Here is a 22,801-nt window from a genome sequence, read left to right on the forward strand (position 1 = left end):
CAGGATTAACCACCACGGTGACTCCAGTGGCCCACCTGCACCTTTCAAGAGTCTGCCCAGAACAGAAAGCCCGTCTTAGTCCTCCAGCCAAAGCGATGGGTCTGCGTGATGTGTTCTGGGAGTCGCGGGCATGCAGCGGGCACCCGCGTGCAGTGAGAGTGCCAGCGCTATGGGGACGCGGCTGCAGAGCAGCTCGGTGCCCTTCACGGCCTGTCTCCTCAGCCAAGAAGGAGCCCACCTGCACCCCCCTCACGTCCCCGTCCTACTTGTGCTCAGGGTCAAGCTCTCCGGCCGCCACCCCACACTTGGGTCTCCAGGCCCAACTGAACGCAGGGGCCTCTGCTGACTCAGTCACCGCTGGGCCCAGGGGCAGGGGCTCTGGGGTGGCTGCCAGCGCTCCCAGGTCGGGAATCCCTGCAGCCAGAGGTGCAGACGTGGGTCCCTAGCCTGTGATACCCGATGGAGCTGACTGCTCTGCCCACGGTGGGTCCTGTGGGCCCCCTGATCCCTCTGAGCACACGCGGCCTGTGGAGCCAGGCGGACTCACGTCCACTGTGTCCATCTCCCTCCCTCCAGCCCCGTCCGAGCCTCTGTGCCCCTCCTCCTCATCACCCCCCCACCCCCCCGCCCCCCCCAGCCCACCTCGGCAGGAGGGACAGACAGGGAGCCCGTCCTGTATAGATCTCTGCCTGGCTCGTCCGTTTCTCTATCTGTCCACGTGTATATCTGTGTACCTCTACGGAAGGTAAAACAGGGACTCTCTTGTAAAAACTCAATACAGTTCAATGAACACCTGAGTACTGATCAGTCCAAGTATGGCTCTGGTCCAGCTAAGAAAGCAGGTGGGGTGAAACCAGAGCCTGGACCCCACCGGCATGGGCCTCGGGCTGCCCTCTACCCAGGAGACGCGGCACGCAGCGAGGGCAGGCGTGAGCCACAGCTGTACACCAGTAAGAGACCGTGGACTCCGGGTCTGGTCCTGCCGTCCTCCTGCTTTTCGTCTGTTTCCTAGTGTTTCTGGGACTCAGTTCCCGTATCTGTAAAAGGCCAGCAGCCACCTCTGCGTGGTGCTGTGGGAGGAGGTGAACTGATGCCCCAGAGCTGGGCTTCCTGCTATGTGGAGGGCCAGAAAGGGCTTGCCGGGTCCTGGGTGGCAAGTTCAGGGGGCACCAGGAGCCTCCAAGGCCCCAGTGCCCCTTGCAGCCTGTGCTGCGTGCTGGGCACTCCTCCAGCCTTTCTCGGGCACTGCCAACCCCCAAGGGCAGGATGGAGGGTCTGCTGGGACCCACCTGGCTCCCGGCCAGGTGGTCATGGGAGCCCCAGGAACAATCCTCGGCCACCTCAGAGTGGCCAGGTGCGACTGGGGCCCTCCTCAAGGAGTCCCGCAGAGAGCTGGCGACCTGACTGCAGGCTGCTCTCCAGCCAGGGCCTCCAGAGCGATCCTGACTGCAGGCGCTCAAACTGGCCACCTGGGATGGGGCCTGGTTTGGCGACACCCAGCTCCTAGGCAAAGGAGGCCCTTGCTCTTAGGGCCTCATGGTGCCCACAGCCTAACAAGAAGAGCCTCCTTCAGCAAGTCACCCACCTTCCTACCACTGTTAACGCTGTCTTGAGGCCAAACAGGCCTGATTCATGGAGCGTCCCATGGATGCAGCTGCCACGCTCACCAGGTTCCTTCCCAAGGTTGTGGGGCCTTTGGTCCCACAGGGCTGTCTGAGGGGCAGCCCTGGCCTATTCTGTGGTGGTGCCACACCGAGCATGGTAACTGACTGGGGGTCTGGGAGGGAAGGGGAAACCAACACGACTCTCCAGGCAGGGCCTCAGACTGTGTGGAGGATGCACAGCGCTGCTGGGGCTGGAAAGCCCTCCACCCCCCCCCTTTCCCTTGTCTCTAGGGCCAAACACAGGGTCCTCCAGGCAGAATGGGGAGAAAAGTTCCAGCTGGAGGGGAGGCACCAAGAGAACAGACGCCAGAACATTCCAAGGCCTCTGGAAGCCAACTCTGGGCTTCAAGACCGCAGAAGTCTCCCCCAGCAGACTTTCTGCCAGAGGCCTGGGGCTTGTGTGGGCATCGCGGAGGCCTCAGGCAGAGGGCCATCTCCTTTCTCAGGGCCAGGTAGCTCCACAGCCCCTGCCCAGCCTGGCAAAGGGCTTCCTTCCACAGCTGAACCAGTGCTCAGTTTCTGTCCTGCCTGGCAGCACAAGCCCCCTGCCCGCTGCGCCCTGCACCAAGCACATCCTGGTTGGCCTAAGGACAGAGGGGAGGAGGATCAAATGCATGGGCTCCAGCCGGCTGCTCCCACCCTCTCCAGTTTACGTTCCAGCAGGGCTGGTGGGTGGTGCAGCCACTGTGTGCGAGGCTGTGGCAGGCTTGATCCATCCTGCTTTCCAGGTCTAAGGTCTCGCTCAGAACACAGGAAGTGGGACCTGGAGAGCTAGCTGGCAGGGCTTTGGCTTCTGCCTCACCATCTTTAAGCAGAAACATCGAGCAGATCAAGAGGTGAGGCGATTATCCCGGTAGATAAAACTCAGACTACCCCAAAGGATCTCCGATGCCCCTCCCCAACCTGGGTAAGAGTATTTCCTGGGAATTTAGGGGAAGGAAAAAGAAGAGAAAGGAAGAATAAAGACAGAAACCTCGGGTCATTTCCTTGGGTCAGCAAAGCTTAGGGCCTTGAACAAGGGGATGGTGGTAACAGGACAGGCTGTGGGGAAGGAAATACAGCCTCCTCTTGGGGAACGCTGCGCACAGTTACAGAAGCAGACAACAGGGATGGAGCGTGGCACACAGGTGTGTCACTGGGACCAACACGAAGTGTTCCCTACAAGGACGCTGTATGATTCTGACTCTCTTTACCAGCTTTGAGCCAGAGCTTCAGCAAACAGCCCAGGAACCAGAGGACCTGGCCTCCCGCTCTGGGCTCGCCTCAGCTCAGACTGCTCCTCCTTTCTAAGGGCTTAACAGTGCGAAAGAGAAGTACTTAGGAGAGTCTGGGCGAGCCAGCGTCCGGGCCCTCAGGAGAGCAAGTGTGTCCGGAGGCACCCAGAGGTTCCCCAAACCAGGGCGGCCCAGGCCGCACATCTGCGGGCCGGGAGCTATGGCTCCGGCCTTCCCCGGACGCGACGTCATAGCCCGGACGCAGACTCTCAGCCGCAACTCCAGATAGTCTCTGCTTTACCTCTGCAAACGGAGGAGCTGTCCGGCCTGCAGGGTCAGACTATGGAGACGAGCCTGCTGCCAGGCAACTGGAGGCAGGGGCGTGGATAAAGAGGCCCGAGAGGAACGAAAACCAAAGCGGCTCTGGGGAAACCCAGCTGTGGTGTCCGGACAGGAGTTCGAGACCCACCACAACTTTATGACGTTGTGCTTTGTTTTTCGGTCCCTTTCCTTTCCCAGTCGAACAACGCCCTCCAATACCTGCGCCAAAACCTCATTTCCTCGCAACAGCTGCCGACCCCGCCACCCTGGTAACTCATGTGAGAAGCTGTGGGGTCACCTGGCCACCACGCTCGCCACTGGGTGCTGCCCTCAAGCCAGGCGCGCTTCCGCCGTCGTCTCAGTTACTCGGCGAGAGACCGAGGAGAGGCTCTGCCCAGACCCGGGCAGCGCGCACCGAGGGGAGGCCTCGGACGCTCTTTCCCGAACCCCGTGCTGTCCGCCCCCACACGTCCCGGGCCGGCGCGTCCAGCCCCTCACCGGGCTCCAGCAGATGAGCGCGTCCGTGTCCGGGTCGCTCACGAGGGTCCACAGCTTGGTCAGGAAGGCCGGGACGTTGCTGGGCCCCGCCGCGCCCGGGCCCACGGGCAGATCCATACCGGGCAAGGCGGGAGAGGAGGAGGTAGCGACCGCAAAGAGAGGCCGAGGGCCGGGCTAGCGCAGCCGCCGAGCCTGCTGCCTGGGCCGCGCTGCCGCCGCCCGCTGCGCACACACGGCCCCGGGGCCTGGCATGGCCGCCGCCATCTTGCGACGGGCGCGCTCCCGCCGGCGCCGCCCGCCTGCGTCCCCACGGCGCGCGCGTGCGCGCCGGCCCAGCCCATTTGGGCCCGCCTCTCGCCCTCTGACCCCTCGGGCCCCGCCCCCGGACCCACGAGGTCTGTTAGCTGCCGGAAGTGGCGGCGCGGGTCCGGGCGGTCCGGGAGCATGGCTTGCGCGCGGGGCGCGGGGCGCGCGGTGGCGGCGGCGACAGTGGCGCAGCCCGGGAAGCGGCCGCCGGAGCCGGAGCCGGAGCTGGAGGAGGTGACCGCGGGCTGCTCGAGCGGGACAGCGTGGCGCGGCTGGGCCGCACATGGCGGCTCCGGGACGGCCAGCGCCGGGGAGCAGGGCCCAGGAGTGCGAGGAGGCGGTTTGCCAGCTCTCTGCTGGCGGTGGCCTCGTGGGGGCGTCCTGGGCAGGGGGCTCCCGTAGTGTGGTTGGAGAAGTGTGGGCCGGAGCGAACTAGCAAGAGGGGCTGGCATCGTGCTCGTGGCCTCCGTAGCCCTTTAAATTGTGGTTCCTGCATTAAAGAGGTTTGAGCCTGTTAGTACGTTACCGATATGTCGGGTACGTTGTAAAAGGGCACGAGAATAGGAAGGCAGTGCCTGCTGTATTGGCCACATCCCTTTTTAACTGCACTCAAAGCCATTCCTGCTATGCAGCAGAACCCCAGCTGGGTTTGGGGTGTCATCAGCCCTCCAAAGCTTGTCCACCACGCCTGCCTAAGGGAGCACTCCACGTTACTGGGTTGTCAGGCAGCCCCTTTCCCCTGACCAGTCCTGCTGCTCTCCTGCCAGCAGGCATTCTGGGCACCAGGCTCGCCTGCTTCCACCACTCAGCTCTGTACCCTCAGCAGCCGTTTGTGTTTGTGCCTTTTTTTTTTTTTTTGCTGTGGTAATTGTGTAGCTTACTAAGCGTTGAAGATAGTGTGTATCAGTTACTTCTGTGGAAGTTCAGTTGAATGCTGCCAAATAATTGGTGAGTGCAGGTTTTCCTGTTAGCTGAGAGAATTAGTAGCTATTAAAAAGCAGAAATCTAGGGTTCTCCATTCGAGTAAGTGCTTGCTGAAAGTCTGTAAGTTCTTGTTTCCCCTCTCTAAGTGCATGGGTCTTGTGAACTTAGGGATTAGGTGGTGTCTGGTCAGCAGACCTCTGCTCAGAGGAAGCTCTGGTCCTATCCCATGGGGTGGTGAACCAGAACACTTGCCTTTAAGTAAAGTTTGCATGATTTTTATGTCTCTTCAACCAGTCTTTACAATTTACTGATAAAATTGTCAGTCCCAATCTGGTTGGATAGAGTCCTCTTCTGGCGGGAAAAGCGCCTCAGGTTGTGGTCCTCTCCCTGTCCCAGACCCCACCCCGGTGCCCTGGTAGCTCTGGAGATGTGAATGCCAGAGCTACAGGGAGTGGCTTTCGGGCCTGGAGGGTGGAGGGGCTGGTACGGGTGATGTGATGGGAATTGAGCTCCTTGGAAAGTCCTTCTCTTGTGAGACTCTTAACTGAATGTCTCCTCCAAGGGCAGGAGGCCTGCTGGCGGTGGAGGTGGGTGGTGAGGGAGGCCTGGGTTGGGTGGATGGTTTTGATGGAGCTGGAGGCTTGTGGCCTGAGGGCCATGGCCGTGGAGGCTGGCCGCACAGGCTGTGGGTCAGCGCTTGGTGCCCGGTGGGTGGGCTTGGGGTCATCAGTGCCATGCCTCTTGCAGCCTTCTCTCCTCGACGCTCCGGCTCCCAGCCGCAGGCTTGGCAGTGATCCTGGCCTCAGCGACAGCGACAGCGAGGAGAGTGTGTTCTCAGGCCTGGAAGATTCCGGCAGCGACAGCACTGAGGATGCCACTGCCTCAGAGGAAGAGGGGGAGGGGACCAGCGAGCAGCGCGGCAGGATGGACAGGAGTCCTGGGCAGCAGGTGGGTGAGCCAGGAGTCTCCCGAGGGCTCCCTGCACCCCAGATGACCATGGCCAAGATAGCGCCTGCCGGGCATCGGGCTCTCTGAGGGCCCCTGGCACTGATCTCTCCTGCTCTGTGACCCCAGGGCCCCCTCCCTCCTCCCTTGGGCACAGCGAGGGCGGGGCAGAACGCCACTTGGAGCCGAGGAGTCCTGAGCTATAGAGCACAGTCCTGTGCTCTGTTCACAGTAACCCAGGAACCCTGACATTACTTCTCCTGGGTCTCAGGCTGCCTGCTAGACTTAGCTGTCAGCTGGCTTCCTCGGGGCGAAGCCTGAGGTGGGATTTCTGTGCAGTGACTTAAGGTGGGCCTCTCCTCCGCCTCCTTGACAAAGAGTGACATCTTCAAGCGGCACCATTTGGGAGACGAGGTGTTCCTGTCCGCTCCCTTAACTCTCCTGGTGACTGTAGTTCATGGCTGGACAGTTTTGCCTCTGTGACAGCCCTGTCGTGCTCCGCGTTAGCCTGTTCCTTGCATCCTGAAGCCAATGAAGGGCTGCTCGCCTATGAAACCTTCCCACCACAAGGGCTGTTCGCTGGCTCAGGGCCCTCTCGAGGGTCCGCTGACTACCTTCCCCTGTCACAGCCCATGGCCGCCCTGTGTCACGAGGCCCTGCCGTGGGTCCTCGCGCAGCCTCCGCAGGGAGTGTCCCCACCCCACAGCTTCAGGAGGCATGTGGTGGTGACGCTCCGGCGGCCACCAGCCCCTCCACCGAGCGGCCCAGCTCTGGGATGGCAGCCTCGAGCTCCTGTGATGCTGGCCACAGCCATGGCCCTGGTACAGTTTATGTATTTTTTTTTCCTGGTACAGTTTAGACGACATGTGGACTTAGGTGACTTGCCCCCCACCACCACCCCCACCTCTCCGCCAGTTCTTAGCAGGGCTGCCTGAGCGGCCCCGCTTTAGCGGGGCTCCTGGCTGGCGTTTCACCAGCTCCACTCATTGCGCCCTCCTCAACCCTTGGCAGGACACATCGCCTGCAACTTGTCTCGAGGCTTTTGCTGGCTCCTGCTAAGGATTGGGGGCAGCCCCTGCGGTGTTCAGGGGCATGCTGGGGAGATGTCAAAGACCTGGGTGCAGGCCGGCAAGGGGCCCCAGCTTGGGGTGTGCCTCTCCAGGCCTCTCTCTGCCTGGAGTGGGAAGTGCCTGGTCCAGACGCCTACCTGGGGACAAAGGTAGCCAGTGGCCGACACAGGAGGGAGCCTGTTCTCTCTCTTCCGCTAAGAGTTCCATGGTGGAAGGGTCACTCTTCCGGGGAGCCCTGTCCCCTGATTCTGTGGGTTCCAGGTGTGCGGGCCGTGGGCCGTGCAAAGCAGGAAGCCTCTCCAGCCTCACCCTCGCCTTTGGCGCATCCTCCACTGGCTTGCCTCTCCCCGCACCTCACCTCCGCTGGCCCCGCTCCCCTCCTGCACCCCGCCCCACCCTCCCATCTCCACCTTGGGCCTGGCCCCTCCCGGGCACCTGGCCTCGCCCCGCACCCCCAGCAGTGCTCGGGGGCACTTTGGGCAGCTTCTCTGTCAGGAGAGATGTCTGGCTCTTGTCATGGAGTGTATCAGGTACTTTTTGCCATTCTTTCCCGATCATGCTTCTTTAGATCTCTTTTTTCCTACTTGTTGTGTTTGGTCTGGTCCTTTCTATAACACTTGTGTGGGTTTTCTCCTATTTTGTTTTCATACTCTTTCATACAAAAGTTCCCATTTCTATTAGTTCAGTCTGCTTACCACATTCAAGAATGTAACAAAAGACTCACTAAGGGTGCCCAATGTGGAATTACCGTTTTCTAGGTAACTTACATTGAGTTCTGCCCAAACTGTCTGTGCCTGGAGCTTAGGAGCTTCCTGCAAACCCTTGGGCAGGAGGCGCTTTTCTAGAAGCAGTGGGCAGGGTGCTAGGCGGTCTGGCGCCTGGGGAGGGAGCAGGCCGTGCCTCACAGGTTGCTTAGTGAGGCCACCTGAAGCAGGGCACTTTGGGCCTGTCCCAGAGAACCCCGGTGCGACCCAGAGGCTGGAGCGGGGGCCCCCGTGGGGGCGCTGTGCCCTGCCTGGCCCAGCATTGGACTCTGTTGTCTCTGGTGATGAGAGTTCAGGCGGAGAGTGGTGGTGTCAGTCTGGGGTGACATGAGTGGGTTTGAGGGTTCCCACGGCACCTCTCAGTTGGTCAGAAGCATGTCAACTTCTGTGCTCCCCAGAGCTCTGGTAGTTCTTTCCTCAGAGGCTTAACACATCCCATTTAGGGGTCCAGGTGGGGTAACCTGTGTGGGGCTCTCACGTGCAGCACAGCAGCTCTTCACAGCAGTCCTGGTAAGAACCTGGTGCAGAGGGCAGCAAGAGGGGAGGGCAGAGCAGCCCGCCTAAGACCCCCACTGTGGGCTGCTCCCCCGGGGCTGGCCCCCCAGATCAGCGTGGGAGCACACAGACGCTGCCTCTCCTCAGGAGGAAACTCAAACCTTTGTAGCCGAAGTTAAAAACTGCCTCAGCCATGCGAGGCTGCAGCCCTTCCCGGGAGAGGCCTATCGTGGTCGCCTGGCCCCCTTGGCTCAGGCAGTTGCCTTCAAAACCTCACTTCCCTCTGGTCTCGCCCGCGGGCCCCCAGCCATCCATGTGGGCCCATTAGGGCACCCCCACACAACGTGGCCTTGAGCCCGTCTGGGGGTGGGTGTGGGTGGCTTGTGTGCCGAGTGGCTCTGGGCAGACCCCACCATCTGGTGCCTGTGTCTGAGGATGTGGGGGCCGGGGCTGGACCGTGTGAGGAAGAGGAGGAAGAGGACTCTGCCCCCCCCCCCCCCCCAGGTCTCCAGGCTTTGGAGGGCTGCGGGTGCTCAGTCGGCCTGGTCCCTGCTCCGCCAGGTCCCACGTTGCGGCTGCCCCCTGGTGGCGGCCGGCGACACTGCCGGTGCCTCTGGAGAGGCTGTCCCGTGCCCTGAGCAGGGCCCTCGCTGCCAGCGGCTCTGGCAGGAGCCCGGAGCCCCACGGCTGGGTATCCCCCCAGCCGAGACCCCGCCGGTGTCTGGCTCCGGATGGCACTGGGGCTGCCACGCCTGTGGTTGCTGCCAGGGCCCGGGACCGTGGCCTGTGGTGCAGGTGGTGCAGGGCCCCTGGGGCCTGAGCGGCCGGCGGCCAGAGCAGGGCGGCCCATGCGGGTCCTGGCCGCCACGGGCTGGCCTCAGGGTCTCGAGGAGACTGACAGCAGCTCCCTGCAGGGTCCTCCCGGCCTGGGCCCTGGGCAGGTGTGTCCGCTGGATGCTCCGGGCAGGGTGGGCGGGGAGCCTGGGCCGGGCTGGCCCCTGTGCCCCCTCCCCACAGGCCGCCCGCCTGGTAGGGCTGACCCACTTTCAGTGGGCAGGGCTCCCACAGCGCACAGCCTGGGGAGTAAGGGTGGGAGAGACGTGGAAACCGAATCTCGCCTTTTCCTGGCCTGGAAAAAAACTTACTGTCCCAGCCTCCTCACACGGAGGGAAAAGCTGGCGGGCGGGAGGAAGAGCTGCCGGGCGGCTTCTGGCTCCTGCCTGGGCAGGGGAGCGGGGCTCCTGCTCCTGACGCTTTACTGCCCCCCCGGGGCGGGGGAAGATACGGGCTGTTTTCCCCATCAGTCCCAGTTCCGGTACACCGATTCCCACCCCACCAGGGGAGGATCTGTTTCCAGGTTGGGGTGTCAATGCCCAGTGGCACCCACTCACTGGCCTGGTGGGCGGGGTCAGCCCAGGGCCAGTCCTCCCAGCGCTCCGAGGGTGTGGGTGCCTCTCCAGGCCCTCAGCCAGCTGGGCTAAACGTGCTGTCCTCAGGCTGAGGGTCTGGCCCTCGGATGGGCCGGGGTGGCCCTTGTGCTAGTGGCTGATATCGAGAGCCTGGCTTCCCCTAGATGGACTGGCCTTTATCTGTTGCTGCCAAGAGGCCACCCCTGCTTTGTCCTCTGACCCTGGGCTGGCTCTGGGCTCAGCTGGGCCTTTGAGCCAGGAGCCTTGCAGCTGTTTTTTACCTTGAGTGCGGGGGTGGCTCACCTGGTGTCAGGCCCTCTCTGGGGTCTTCCCCCTGAGCTTGGATATCTTGATGGCCCTTGACAGAGGTTCACCCTGGGTGGAACCCTCCTCCCCAAGAGACCCACTTAGATTGGGGGTGTCCACACTTTTCCTGGCAGTGGGACCAGGTCAAAGCTGCTTAGAGATTGTGGTGCGGGACCTCAGCCCCAGTGTGGGCAGGAGGGGCAGGGTGCCCTGGCCCACAGTCTGCCCCAGGTCCTGAAGTAACCTCTCCCACTCTCTTCCCTTCCCAGGCCAGGACCCCGTGCTCGCGGATGGAGGTGGCAAGCATGCCAGGCGAGGACGAGTATGCGGAGGACAGCTCCGATGAGGAGGTAGGCTCATTGGAGGCTGCCCGCTTGCAGGGTGGGCTGTGTGGCCACCGCAAGGCCTGAGTGGGCGTCCTGGCGTGGCCCCAGGCCTGTCTGGAAGAGCAGTTTCAGGGTTGGGGACACATGACTGCAGGAGTGTGTGTCATCACGGGCAGGGCGGCTGGGCGCGGCGCGGCCACCCTGTGCCCATGTCCTGGCCCTGGACTGTGGGGGTGCCTCTGGCAGGCAGAGGGCACCGCATCTTCTGTGGGGGCTGTGCTTCCACTCTGGGTGGACGTGGACAGGCCTCCCCCGGCAGCCAGCCTGTGCTGTTGCCCGGGTTGGGGTGGGGGTGGGGGTAGGGGCAAGCCCAGCCGGCGTCTGCACTGGACCCCAGGGGCAGGAGGCGGGCGCCCTGTGCTCTGCCCCCTCCTCCCTGGTGTCCCAGAGGCCCGACTGCCATGGCCCTGGGTGAATCTGGTCCTCCCGGTTTACGTCTCACAGGGAAAGCCTGCTGACAGGCTGGGGTGCCCCATCTGGCCAGAGGTGGCTGTGACTCCGCTGCCCAGGGCTGCCCATGGGCTCTTGGGGGGTCTGAGGCTCAGGGGCTCCCTGCTGGACGTGATGGGTGCTCCCCTGCCCACCCCCTCACTGGTGTGTCCCTGCCGCCTGGGGGCAGGGCCTAAGGCCCCTCTGCCCACTGCCCTGGTGTCAGCCCCCCGGATGTGAGCCTCCTCGGGCTGGGGGGCCTGCAGAGACTGTGGTCTCCACCCCTAGCAGCTCTTCCTGCTGCCTGTCAGGGGCTGTCCCCGGCTGGGAGACACGCGCCCCCTCCCCTGCACGGCTTCTACCCCCATCCTCCGCTCTTTTGGCAGCGGCTGCAGGAGCCTTGGCCGCCCGCCCGATTCAGTCTCTGTGCGTTCAGAGAACAGAGACAAAACAAAATAAATTGGTTTCCTGGCCGGAGCAGCGGGCGCACTCAGTGAAGGGGGGCCGTGCAGCGCAGCTCCCGGCCTGTCTCCCCCTCCCAGGGGCTCTGGCTGTCGGCAGCCACATCCTGTCGGCTACTTTTTTATATTCGGTATTTTGAGAAATCGATGATGATTGTAAATGGAGTGCAGAGGCCGGGGGAGGGGCTTCGGCCCGCCCGCGGGGAGGTGCTCCTCCTGGCCTGCCCCATTCTGGAGCCGCCGCGGGGGCTGGGGGGGCCGCTTCCTCCGGCGATGACTATCCCATATGTGGGCCTGAGTGACAGCAGGAGCCGGCTTCTGCCAGTGCAGCCGGCCACGGCCCAGGGGGCGGCAGGGCTTGGCTCTCGGGGGCCAGGCCCGCCTGGCTGAGGCTCTCCTCCCTGAGAAGTGCCCCCCACCCCGTCACGGCGTCTCTGCAGGGTGGGCTTCAGGAAGGGGCTTGGGAGGCTGGGGTGCGAGAGCACAGGAGGGGCGCAGGGACCCCCACCCCGGGCTTTGGTTGGCACCTGTAAGGGCCCGCAGCCCCAGAACCTTGGTCGTGGGGTGTCGGGCGGCCCCTTCTCCGCAGCATCCTTGGAGGTGGTTCATGGTGCCAGGACCCCACTCCGGCCCTGGCCGGCCTCCAGCAGTGGGCAAGGGCGTCCGGACAAGGTGTGTTTCTGGGGAAGAACCTGAGGGGTGGCAGTGCCCAGCCTCCTCTTCCCTGGGCCTTGTCTGAACTTAAGGCCTGGGCTGGGGGACCCTGGGGCTTCTAGGTGCTCTGGCTGCTGGCCTCTGCTGGGCCCAGCTTTGGGGTCCCCTGCCCTGGGCGCTGGCCGGTGAGTGAGGGTTCCCCTTCTTGGAGGGACACCCGCGCCCTGCGTCCTAGCTCGGCCTCGACGGTGCCAGCCTCCCGGTTCTCACCCTGGGCAGCGCCTGGCCTGCGGCCCCTGGCCGAGCCACCAGCTTGGCGGGGGTCCCTGCGGCCGCGAGTGGGGGAGCCCCTCCCCCATCCGCCCGCGCCCCTCCCCCACAGACGTGATCTCATCCGGCCGCGGGGGGCGGGGGCGGGGGCGGGGGCCCTCACAGGCGGTCGGGCTCCAGCCTGGGGGAAGGCTCCAGCCTGGGAGAAGCTGGAGAAACTGAGGCCGGGGGGTGGTGGGCCGAGAGCGCGGGCGGCGGGCGGCCCCCTCCGCTCTCCCGCAGGCGCCGCTGACGGCCTCCCGCTACCGAGCGGCAGCAGCCTCGCTGGGCCCGCCCCGGCGCGGCGCTCGGCGCGCTCGCTGCTGGCGGCGCGGCGGCGGCTCGGGTTTCGAGCTGTTGTGCAGAGCGTGCCTCTCGGCTCGGCTGGGCCTCGTGGGCTGCCGGCCTCCCTGGCCGCCCCCACACCCGCGACTAGGCTCCGGCCGCCCCTGCCGTCTCCCCACCGCCTCGCCAGAGAGGGGCCTGGGGCCCGGGGCCTCGCAGGTGGCCTTAACGGGTGGGTGTGGTGGCCGTGACCTCGGGGTGCCCCGGGTCCCTCTGCCAAGTGCCACCTCTGAGCCAGGCCCGCCGTGATCCGGTGTGCGGGGTGCTCTCCTTCTTCCAGGACCAGCCACCCGGGTCCAGTGGTCCCGGTCAGGAGACAGGGCTCCCCTGGGGGGGCGGGGCGGGGCAGGTGAGGGTGGGGCGCCTTCAGAGCCCACCTTCTCTGGTCTGGGTACGCGAGCTATAGAGGCCTGGCCTGCCATGTGCCCACCGGGAGCCAGTTTTCTGGGTGGCAGGAGCCCAAGCTTGGGGGCTCTGCAGGGACAGAAGGGGGTGGGGTTGCCCTCAGACTGGAGGCGTGGCCCCAGAAGCTGGGGGCTGGCAGCCAGGTGTATGGGGGGCAAGTCTTGTCTGAAAAGTGGTTGATGGCTTGGCTGCAGAGTGGGGACCAGGCAGGGCTGGCGCTGGAGGCTCTGGGCGAGTCCCCGCAGTGGGATCTTGGAGGTGGCCGCAGTATCATGGAGCTCAGAATGGGTGTTTGGCACTCTGTGGGGGCCATACCCGTTTCCAGGGACCTGAGGCGTTTCTGGGAGCCACCGCCACCGCCGCACGTGGGGACGCCCACGCTCCCTGGACAACGGAGGGGGTGGGGGTGTCTTGGGTATCTGAGGACCCGGGAGCAGGGGGCCTCCCTTGGTGGGGGGCCCTTGGTGGAGGCAGACTTGCTTCTTTGCCCTTCAACAGCCCTGAGGCACTGATAGGGACTGAGGAGTGGGTCAGGGGCCAAGGAGTGGGTCGGAGGGTCCCAGGGCCCACACGTGTCCAGAGGTTCAGCAGCGGGCCTGGGTGACAGCGCTTCTCTGAGGATCATGCACAGCAGGGGCAGTTTGACAGGGGAGGTTTGGGAGGGGAGCTTCAAGTCCGAGTTCCCGGCACCCCCACCCCCACGGTACAGCGGGTGGGCTCCACTCAGCCAAGCCCCACAAGGCCCCTCTGCTGGCTTTGGCCTTTGGGACCAGAGGAGGCCCAGAGGGACCTGGCCTTCTGCCTCGGGGCTGTCGCCCAGGGCTCCTCGTGTGGGTACCTTGTGGAGGTCCAGCTGCAGCAGGTGGCCTGGGGCACGCGGCTGGGCCACCCCCCACCACAGAGGGCGCTTTGCGGGAGGAGGGGGAGCGGGAGGGAACACTGCCGGCATTGTAATCGGAGCGGGGCAAGGGGAAGAGCGCGCCAGAGTGAGGGCGGCTGACCCCGCGCTCCCAGGGGACAGGTGGGAGAGGCGAACGAGGAGAGAGTGAAGGATTCCAGAGGTGGGCCGGCTTCCTCTCCCTCAGACAGACACGGGAGGGAGGCGGGCAGCGGGCCAGCGCCGTACCTGCAGTTCCAATCTGCGGTCCTGACAGCTGCAGCCACTTTGGGGAGGGGGAGGGGGAGGGGGCTCTTCGAGAGCGGAAAAATCCCAGCCGACACATCAGCGGTGGCCGCGGTGTCCGGAGCTGCCGGGGGCGGGGCGCCTCACGGATGCGCTTCCGTGTCCCCCTCCCCGCTCCCCGGAGAGTGCGGCCGAGAGTGCGGGCCGGGGCGTCTGGGCCCTGGAGGGGTCGGCGGGCGCGGCCCCTGTGGGGTCACATGTGCTTCCTGGCAGCCGCAGGTGCTGTGCAGGGTGGGGGCGGGCCAGCCCAGGGCGGGCAGCCTGGTGACGGGTCACGTGGTGCCGCCAGCAGCTCGTTCCCGGGCTGGGGACAGGGAGCTGACAGCCCGGCCCTGACGGCCATCGGAGCGTTTCCAGGCCTGCTTGGCCTCAGGAGCGGCTGCTGGCCCAGGGTGTGAGCCGTGCCCACTTTTCACTTTGCCGCACAGGGCACGCGTGGGGCGCTGGGTCCTGGGCCGGGAGTGGGGCTCTGGTGCACGGGGGGCCCGGCTGCTGCAGTGGACAGCCGAGTGGACTCGCGCCCGCTGGGGCTCGGCCGGCCCACCACCCCCAGTCTGGTTTGAATTTCTGGAGCAGTGGAGGGTGATGGTGTGCTTCTCCCCGCCCCCGCCCCTCCTCTCCCGCTGGCTGGCGGGCCAGGCCCTCGGCCTCTGCTGCTACCGGTGCAGCTCAGGGAGCGACCGGGCCCACTGCCCAGGCCTGAGGCCGGCCAAGCTGCAGCCGCTGTCGAGTCCCAGGCCCAGCAGCTGAGGGCCTGGCTGCACGTCCTGTGCCAGGACCTGCTCCCCGCAGGGACCGTCCCAGCGGCCTGTCCTCTCCTACTGACTTGGCACCCCCGAGACACCCTCCAGCCTCACTCTGCCTGTCCTTGTGCTCTGTGGGGAGTCCCTCACGCTCACCCCCACCTTTGTGCGGGGCATGCTTCCCACCTCTCCTGCATCTGCCCAGCACCAGTCTGGCTGTGAGGTGGGCACCTGTCTAACTACGCCTGACTACCTGTCTGTCGTCTCTGGAGGATCTATGAGGGGGTCTGGGCCCTCACCCGGCCCACGTATGCGTGGGCAAGGTGGGTGGTTTAGCACAGGTAGGCCCCAGACTGTCCCCACAGGACTGCTGGTGCCCAGTGGAGCAGGGGCGGCAAGCTTGGAGGCCCTCGGGAACGCCCTTCCCAGGTCGGTTCTCCAAGTGTCTTCAGTGCCCAGGAGCAGAAGAGGTACCTTTCTCAGCCCTTAGCGGGACCCCCATGTTCTGCCTGAGAGTCCTGGCTCTCTAGGCAGGTGGGGGTGGGGGGCTTCTGCAGTGACCGAGCGTGCCCTCTCCCCCTCCTGCTGGCCAGCTGTAGGCTCCTGCAGGATTAAGGAGAGGAAATTTGGGGTTGGGTTTCTCTCTGAGTGGAACCTGCCGTTGTGACTTTTTATTCTGTTACATTTCTATCAGATTGGACACAGCACCCCCCCAACCCTTAATGGCTCTGGCTTTGAGAATTTCCTCCAAAATTACACCACTGCTTCCTGCTTCTTGGTTCCCTGGAGCCCGTCTGTTAAGAGGAGGGGGCAGCTCTGGGCCTGCCCTGTTGGGGTGCCCACGTGGGCCTCGGCACCTGGCCTCTCCTGGGGCCCCGGGTTGGCCCCTGGCACTCTCAGCCCGGCTGCCGGAAGTCAGGCTGCTGGTCAGCGTGGGGGGGGGGGGTGCCGCAAGGCGCTGCCCCCAGCTTGCTTCTCTGCTGTGCCTGTGAGCTTACGCCACTAAGCCGTAATTGTCACCTGCAAGATTTTAATGGTCAGCCAGCTGTGCGCAGCTCCGAGAGGCCTGAACTGCCCTCCTCATGGGCAGGTGGGGCCTTCAGGTTAGCTGGGTGGGTGCAGGGGCGGGCGGCCAGGGTCCTCCACTGTAAGCAGGACTTCTGGGGCCAGGGCGGCCTAGGGTGGGCACCTGCCACCTGGTTCACACCCTCAGGCCTGCACAGACTGGGAGCTCCTTCTGCCAGACAGTGCCCCGCCTCCCACTTCTGGGGCTCTGCGAGCAGGGCCTGAGGTGCCAAGGCCCAGGAGACCAGCACGTTGCACGCTGTACGCACCGCCCTTGCCTTCAGGGCGCCTGGACCCCTGGTGGCCCTTGGAGCGGGGGTGGGGCGGGAGTGCTCCCTGGCTTCGGCCTGTCCCGCTCTGTCCCTTGCCAAGTGCGGGGGGGCTGTCGTCTTTCCTCGCCCTCTCCCCTCGCTGGTCTCCAGACCCCGTGCTGCAGTTCCCTGGCAGCGGGGGCTGACCCTGAGCCCTGGAAAGTGGGGGCTTTCCCCAGGAACCAGGTGCCTTGGCCCAGGGTGCCCGGGACACGAACAGACCACAGCCCTGAGGGCGAGAGTGTGGGCTCGGATCTGCCCAGGACGGGTTCTGGGCTGCTCCAGAGGACAGCGTGCATCTGCGTTTGGAAGATACTGTTTTGTTTTTAATTATACAAAATTTCCAGACTTTATATTATCATATCAAAGACACAGAATGCTAGCACATAATGGCCAGAGGAGAACCAGGTAGCGAGCCAGCACGGAAAGTTCCAGTGGGGCCGGGCAAGTGCTGCGGTGGCCGCGCGTCCCACCGCCTGTCTGTCCATCAGCCCCACTTGCAGCTGGGGCCAGGTGGGCCTGGGGGTGCCCTCAGCGAGGCCTGTGCCTGAGTCAGGTCTGGGGCTCTCCGTGGATGGCCCGGCGTCGCCTCTAACTCCGGATCGCCGTCTTTCTGTCCCGGTCCTTGCTCTGCGGAGGGGAGGGCAGTGTCAGGGCCCAAGCGGAGGCCAGCACCAGCCTGTGCCTCTGGACTTCCCCATGGGGTGCGCTGAAAGCACCCCCCTTCCACGCTCACCCCGGCTTCCCCGAGCAGTTTGGGGAGGAGAGTGCGCTGCTGCACAGCCGAAATTGTAAAATTAAATCTCCCAGATGTTCAGGCCCCAGGAGCTCACGCGTGCTGTCTGGAGAGGAAATGGGGATTGGGGAGAGCCGCGCCGTATTTTCTCCCTGCTCACCCTGCTCTTCCGGTGCCACCACGCGCAGCAGGCGCCGTAAATCAGAGCCGGCCAGCGTCTCCCGCAGCGGGGCCCTCTCCCCCAGCCCCCGAGTCTCTTGCCAGCCTCCTGCCAGCGGATCCCACAGCCACACTGGCGTCAGAGTGGGCAGCCGGGTCCAGGGAGGGCAGGCAGGTGCCCAGTAAGCCTTAGGCCACGTAGAGCAAGCGGACCCCAGCAGGATTTCCTCACTGCCCCCAAGTGCCCTTCCCCTGATGGCAGGGTAGGTGGCCAGAGTTGCTTGATCAACCCTGGTCTGGTCCCCTAGCTTCTTCCCCGTTGGTGTGGGTCCTGCCTGGGTCTCTTCCCTCTCTGTCCCCACAGGAGCCTGTGTCCTGGGGACCCGCCAGCTCTAGCTGGGCCCTCCTCATCTTCTCTCTCCCTGGACCTGGGGCTGCGGGTGTCACAGGCGCTGCTGGGGGTTCTGCCTGCTTCTGGCCCCGCCCTCTCTGCCCAGCAGGTGTGGGCTGCAGGGGTGGTTTGGAGGTGGGGGACGCCCCATCCTCCTAGCCTCCCTTTCCGTGGACACCCCGCGGGAACACTCACCAACTTTCTCTGGTTGCTGAGGCAGAAGGTGCAGATCTGTTTGGGCTGGGCGTTCTCCCCGTCACGGGCAGGGGGTGGGGGCGGCGGGGGCGGGGGGCTGCCGGCACGCGATGCGTGGAAGAAGGCGGGCCCCGAGTGGCAGGGCTGCCCGTCGCCGCAGGCCTCGCCCACCAGCAGCACGTTGCCCAGGTGTGAGATATAGCTGGAGGCCAGGCGCAGGGTCTCGATCTTGGAGAGCTTGCGGTCAGCGGGCTCGGTGGGGATGAGCGTGCGTAGCGCGGTGAAAGCCGTGTTCACGCTGTTGGTGCGGTCCCGCTCCCGCGCGTTCGCCGTGTGCCGCTGCCGGGGCTCGCGGCCCGGCCGCCCTCCGGGCCCCAGGCCACTGCCCCCCACCCGCCGGCCCCCGGCCCGTCTTCGGGCGCCCTGGAGGCCGCAGCGCGCCGCGTGCACACGGCAGGGTTTCTCGTCTGAACCCGAGCTCTCGCTGCCTCGGTCCTCGTCCTCCGACAGCGGGCTCACTTCAGGGTACAGGTAGCGGCCGGGCGGCGCCGAACGCAGCATTGCGAAGGACATGGGGCCGGCGGCCGCCGTCAGCTCCGTCGCGCGCCGCACATGCCGCCGCCACTGCCGCCCGGGCCAGGGGCACGCGGGTCTCGGGGCTCCCGCGGTGGCGGCTGCGGCGCAGCGCGCACGTGTGCGTCCCGGGCTGGAGCGGGGCCGCGGGCCGGGCCTTTATAGCCACGGCGGCCCCTCCCCCGCGCCGGCCCGCCCTCCTCCCCGCCTCCCAGCCCCTGGAGGCCGCTTGGAGCAGGGGCCCTCCGTCCCTCTGCCTTCTCGCGCCGTGGTGAAGGGGCCTGGAGCATCCTGCTGTCTTTGCGGGGAGGGGAGAGTGGGCGCCCCTCCGGGGGGGTGCGAAGCGCTGCTGCCTCCCCTCCTCCCTCTTAGCAGGGGACAGGAGGGAGGGTCAAGAAGGATCCGTGACCCCGGCCTTCTCACTTGGCATGACCGCCTTAACCCAGATGCCCTGGCCCCAGCGCCTGGCCACACCCTGTCTGTCTCTCCCTCTCATGTACACTTGGGCCTTCTGTGCCCAAAAGAGGGCACGGAGGCTCTCTGAGCAGCTGGAGTCCAGCCCCCGGCCCCATCAGCTGCCCCCCTCAGGTTGTCGTGGGGCTCACCTGACGGCACAGCCTGTCTTTCCTGCACCTGCCCCTCCTGGCACCACCCTCCAGGTCTGGCTTCTGCCTGCACTCTTGCCTGGAGAACCCCCCACCCACACCCTGTTCCCTGCTAAATGCCCCATGGGTCTTTGCTGGGCCGCCCACATCTGTCCAGTCCAGGGATGGCTGTGTGGACTCTGGGAGCACAGGAGAAGGACAGGCATTCCCAGCAGTGGGCAGGGACCTGGGCACGTATGGAGGAAGGCAAGCAGGGAGGACTCAGGTCAGCAGGCTGGGGGCTGGGCAGGTGCAGAGGGGCCGTGCCCAGAGGGTCCTGTCCCTGTCCGGGTTCCCAGGTTGCCTGCTGTGCAGTCTCATCTGGGCCCCTCCCCCTGTGGCTACTGTTGCAGGAAGCGGCCGCCTGGGCAGCAGTCTCGGTGCTGGGTGGAGGGAGGGTGGCGGCTGGCAGGGGCCTCGACCAGGAATGTGTGTCCAGGAATGTGACTGCTCTGCCCACTGAGGGTGGGGTGGGGGCAGGGCTGGGAGGCTGGGGGAGCCCCTGAAAGTGTGCCAGGCTCAGTGCAGCGGACTTTGTCTCTTCTTGGAGTGGACTGGTGGGGTCTTCCCTGAGTCCCTGCCCATGGCTACCCAGTTTTGCCTAAGGCCCCAGCCAGGGGAGGGAGCCCACGGGCGATGAGGTCACCCTTGCCTGTGGCTGCCCAGAGCCCTGGCCAAGGAATCCAGGGGGGAGGCTCTGGGGTTGGCACCACTTCAGTGGAAAATGTGAAGGTACAACTCCGGCGCCTCTGAGGGTCTGGGTGGGGGGGCGGATAGTGCTGGCCGTCCTGCCACGTCACACCCTGGGGAGAAGCTCAAGTCAGGGTGCCTGGGTGCTGCTCCTGCAGCCTGGAGGCCAGCCCCTTTGCTCTGCCTTTCCCCTTCCTGGCCTGTGTCTTTCTCTGAGGGGCTTTGAGGGAGGGGTGGGCACGGTGGGTATCTGCTGCTAACTCGCGGGCCTCCTGCCCCAGGACATCCGGAACACGGTGGGCAATGTGCCCTTGGAGTGGTACGATGACTTTCCCCATGTGGGCTATGACCTGGACGGCCGGCGCATTTATAAGCCCCTGCGCACCCGCGACGAGCTGGACCAGTTTCTGGACAAGATGGACGACCCTGACTACTGGTGGGTGGGCGTGGGGCGGAGCCTGCGGGCTGGGCGGGGCGGGGCCGGGGCCAGGGCTCTGACTGGGTCCCCCCAGGCGCACGGTGCGGGACCGGATGACGGGACACAGCGTACGGCTGACTGGCGAGCAGGTGGCCCTGGTGCAGCGGCTGCAGAGGGGCCAGTTCGGGGACGTGAGCTTCAATCCCTACGAGGTAGGTGGCAGCTGCTGGCTCTGGGGTTGGGGGCACCTGCAGGGCCCAGGCCCACCCTCCTCTGCTCGCCCCCCAGCCAGCTGTGGACTTCTTCAGTGGGGACCTCATGATCCACCCAGTGACCAACCGGCCTGCAGACAAGCGCAGCTTCATCCCTTCCCTGGTGGAGAAGGAGAAGGTGGGTGTAGGCCATCCTGGGGGTGCACCTGCCCACCCCACCCCTGCCCCGGCCCCCCTCACCCTGCCGTCTCTGCAGGTCTCCCGCATGGTTCATGCCATCAAGATGGGCTGGATCCAGCCTCGCCGGCCTCGGGACCACAGTCCCAGTTTCTATGACCTGTGGGCCCAGGAGGACCCCAACGCGGTGCTGGGTCGCCATAAGATGCACGTGCCTGCTCCCAAGCTGGCCTTGCCTGGCCACTCGGAGTCCTACAACCCGCCTCCCGAGTACCTGCCCAGCGAGGAGGAGGTGGGCCTGGTGCATGGTGGGGTCTGGGCTAACCCCTTGCCCGGCCCCGGCTCCTGGCTCACTCCTGCCTCCACAGTGCCTGGCTTGGGAGCAGCAGGAGCCTGAGGAGAGGAAGCTCAGCTTCTTGCCGCGCCGGTTCCCGAGCCTGCGGGCTGTGCCTGCTTACGGCCGCTTCATCCAGGAGCGCTTTGAGCGCTGCCTGGACCTCTACCTGTGCCCACGGCAGCGCAAGATGAGGGTACGCCGGGGTGCCCAGGCAGGGGCGTGGAGTGGGGGTGGGTGCAGCTGACCCTGCATCCTCTTCTCAGGTGAACGTGGACCCTGAAGACCTCATCCCCAAGCTGCCCCGGCCACGGGACCTGCAGCCTTTCCCCACGTGCCAGGCCCTGGTGAGCAGACAGCGCAGGTGGCAGGGAGCAAAAGCTTCCGAGTGTCTGGTCTTTACCACCCTGCCCTTTTTCTGCAGGTCTACAGGGGCCACAACAGCCTTGTCCGCTGCCTCAGCGTCTCCCCAGATGGCCAGTGGCTGGCATCAGGTGGGCACGCGGTGGGGCAGCTCCACAGCTGGGCAGGGTGGGCTGGCCTGGAGGGCCAGGTACTGAGGGCCTGTCTGCGTGTCCAGGTTCAGATGATGGCTCGGTGCGACTCTGGGAGGTGGCCACTGCCCGCTGCATGAGGACTGTGCCCGTGGGTGGTGTGGTGAAGAGTGTCGCCTGGAACCCTCACCCCACCGTCTGCCTGGTGGCTGTTGCAGTGTGCGTGAGGCCCGGGGTGCCCAGGGTCGGGGTGGGGGGACAGACCCATGCCTGAGGACCTCCATGTGGCTCTGACTGCAGGGAGGACACGGTGCTGCTGCTGAACCCGGCCCTGGGGGACCGGCTGGTGGTGGGCAGCACGGACCAGCTGCTGAGCGCCTTCACCCCACCCCTGGACCCCGCCTCACAGCCCGCGCACTGGCTGGAAGCCTCCCAGGAGGAGCGCCAGGACGGCCTGCGGCTGCGCATCCACCACGGGAAGGTGGGCGGAGGGCGGGGCGTGGGGCGGAGGGCGGGGCCCCGGGGAGGGGCCGAACCTCACCCAGCCTCACCTCCCTGCAGCCAGTAACGCAGGTGACTTGGCACGGGCGCGGGGACTACCTGGCTGCGGTGCTGGCCACTCCGGGGCACACCCAGGTGCTGATCCACCAGCTGAGCCGGCGCCGCAGCCAGAGCCCCTTCCGCCGCAGCCATGGCCAGGTGCAGCGTGTAGCCTTCCACCCCACGCGGCCCTTCCTGCTCGTGGCTTCCCAGCGCTGCGTCCGCCTTTACCACCTGCTGCGCCAGGAGCTCACCAAAAAGCTGATGCCCAACTGCAAGTGGGTGTCTAGCCTGGCAGTGCACCCGGCAGGTAAGGGGGTGTCCTGGTGGGAGGGTGGCACCTGGAGGGCCACCAAGTCCCCACCACCGAATTTGCCCCCAGGTGACAACGTCATCTGCGGCAGCTATGACAGCAAGCTCGTGTGGTTTGACATGGACCTCTCCACCAAGCCATACAGAGTGCTAAGGTGAGATGCTGGTGGGCAACCGGTCACTTCCTGCCCTGACCCCTGCCTCACTGAACCTGGTTCCCCCCACCCCAGGCATCACAAGAAGGCCCTCCGGGCCGTGGCCTTCCACCCCCGGTACCCGCTCTTCGCATCTGGCTCTGACGACGGCAGTGTCATCGTCTGCCACGGGATGGTGTACAAGTGAGTGTCAACGGCCCCGCCTGCCCGCGCCCCTTGGGGACGGTTCCACCCACGTCCTGAGTCTCTCCTTCCCCCACAGTGACCTGCTGCAGAACCCACTGCTGGTGCCCGTGAAGGTGCTCAAGGGGCACGCCCTGACCAGAGACCTGGGGGTGCTTGATGTGGCCTTCCACCCCACCCAGCCTTGGGTCTTCTCCTCCGGGGCTGATGGCACTCTCCGCCTCTTCACTTAAGACACCCTGCTTCTGGGGCGGGGCAGGTGGGGGTGGGCAGCACATGTGCCCTGGACTCTCAATACAGGAATTTGCTGGGTAGTCTTGAGTCAGCTTCCTAACGGGGGAGGGGGCTGCTGGCCTGCCCACAAGCCAGGTCACATTACCA

At 65.4% G+C, this 22,801-nt stretch overlaps 3 protein-coding genes across 11 annotated transcripts in view; 1 reads left to right on the forward strand and 2 right to left on the reverse strand.

Annotated features, from left to right (window-relative positions):
* Window positions 1–3,814, reverse strand: part of HSF1 (heat shock transcription factor 1) — a 19,575-nt gene extending 15,761 nt beyond the window's left edge. For all 8 annotated transcript variants that reach the window (XM_061438182.1, XM_061438181.1, XM_061438178.1 and 5 more), the window contains exon 1: window positions 3,698–3,814. In XM_061438182.1, coding sequence (XP_061294166.1) covers window positions 3,698–3,814 — 117 coding nt within the window. The remainder of the gene's footprint in view (window positions 1–3,697) is intronic.
* BOP1 (BOP1 ribosomal biogenesis factor) lies at window positions 3,485–22,734 on the forward strand. Its single transcript, XM_061438106.1, has 16 exons — window positions 3,485–4,237; window positions 5,675–5,875; window positions 10,186–10,266; window positions 19,877–20,031; window positions 20,108–20,225; window positions 20,302–20,403; window positions 20,482–20,694; window positions 20,771–20,932; window positions 21,003–21,083; window positions 21,161–21,230; window positions 21,317–21,449; window positions 21,531–21,711; window positions 21,792–22,080; window positions 22,153–22,237; window positions 22,313–22,420; window positions 22,500–22,734. Exons 1-16 carry the CDS (start codon window positions 4,142–4,144, stop codon window positions 22,651–22,653), a joined length of 2,229 nt encoding a protein of 742 aa, XP_061294090.1. The 5' UTR covers window positions 3,485–4,141; the 3' UTR covers window positions 22,654–22,734.
* On the reverse strand, window positions 12,517–18,391 carry SCX (scleraxis bHLH transcription factor). Of its 2 annotated transcripts, none has more exons than XM_061438276.1 (2): window positions 16,944–17,204; window positions 12,517–16,837 (listed from the first exon to the last, which is right to left on the reverse strand). In XM_061438276.1, the coding sequence occupies exon 2, from the start codon at window positions 13,852–13,854 to the stop codon at window positions 12,901–12,903; it is 954 nt and encodes a 317-aa protein (XP_061294260.1). In that variant the 5' UTR covers window positions 13,855–16,837; window positions 16,944–17,204; the 3' UTR covers window positions 12,517–12,900. The 2 variants fall into 2 exon arrangements, with proteins under 2 accessions (XP_061294260.1, XP_061294261.1); XM_061438277.1 differs by lacking the exon at window positions 16,944–17,204 and adding an exon at window positions 17,689–18,391 and having other exon boundaries at window positions 16,512–16,837.
* Window positions 22,735–22,801: the final 67 nt, after the last annotated feature.

Source organism: Bos javanicus, chromosome 14 (genome assembly GCF_032452875.1).
Source record: "Bos javanicus breed banteng chromosome 14, ARS-OSU_banteng_1.0, whole genome shotgun sequence".
Classification (NCBI taxonomy): Eukaryota; Metazoa; Chordata; class Mammalia; order Artiodactyla; family Bovidae; genus Bos; species Bos javanicus.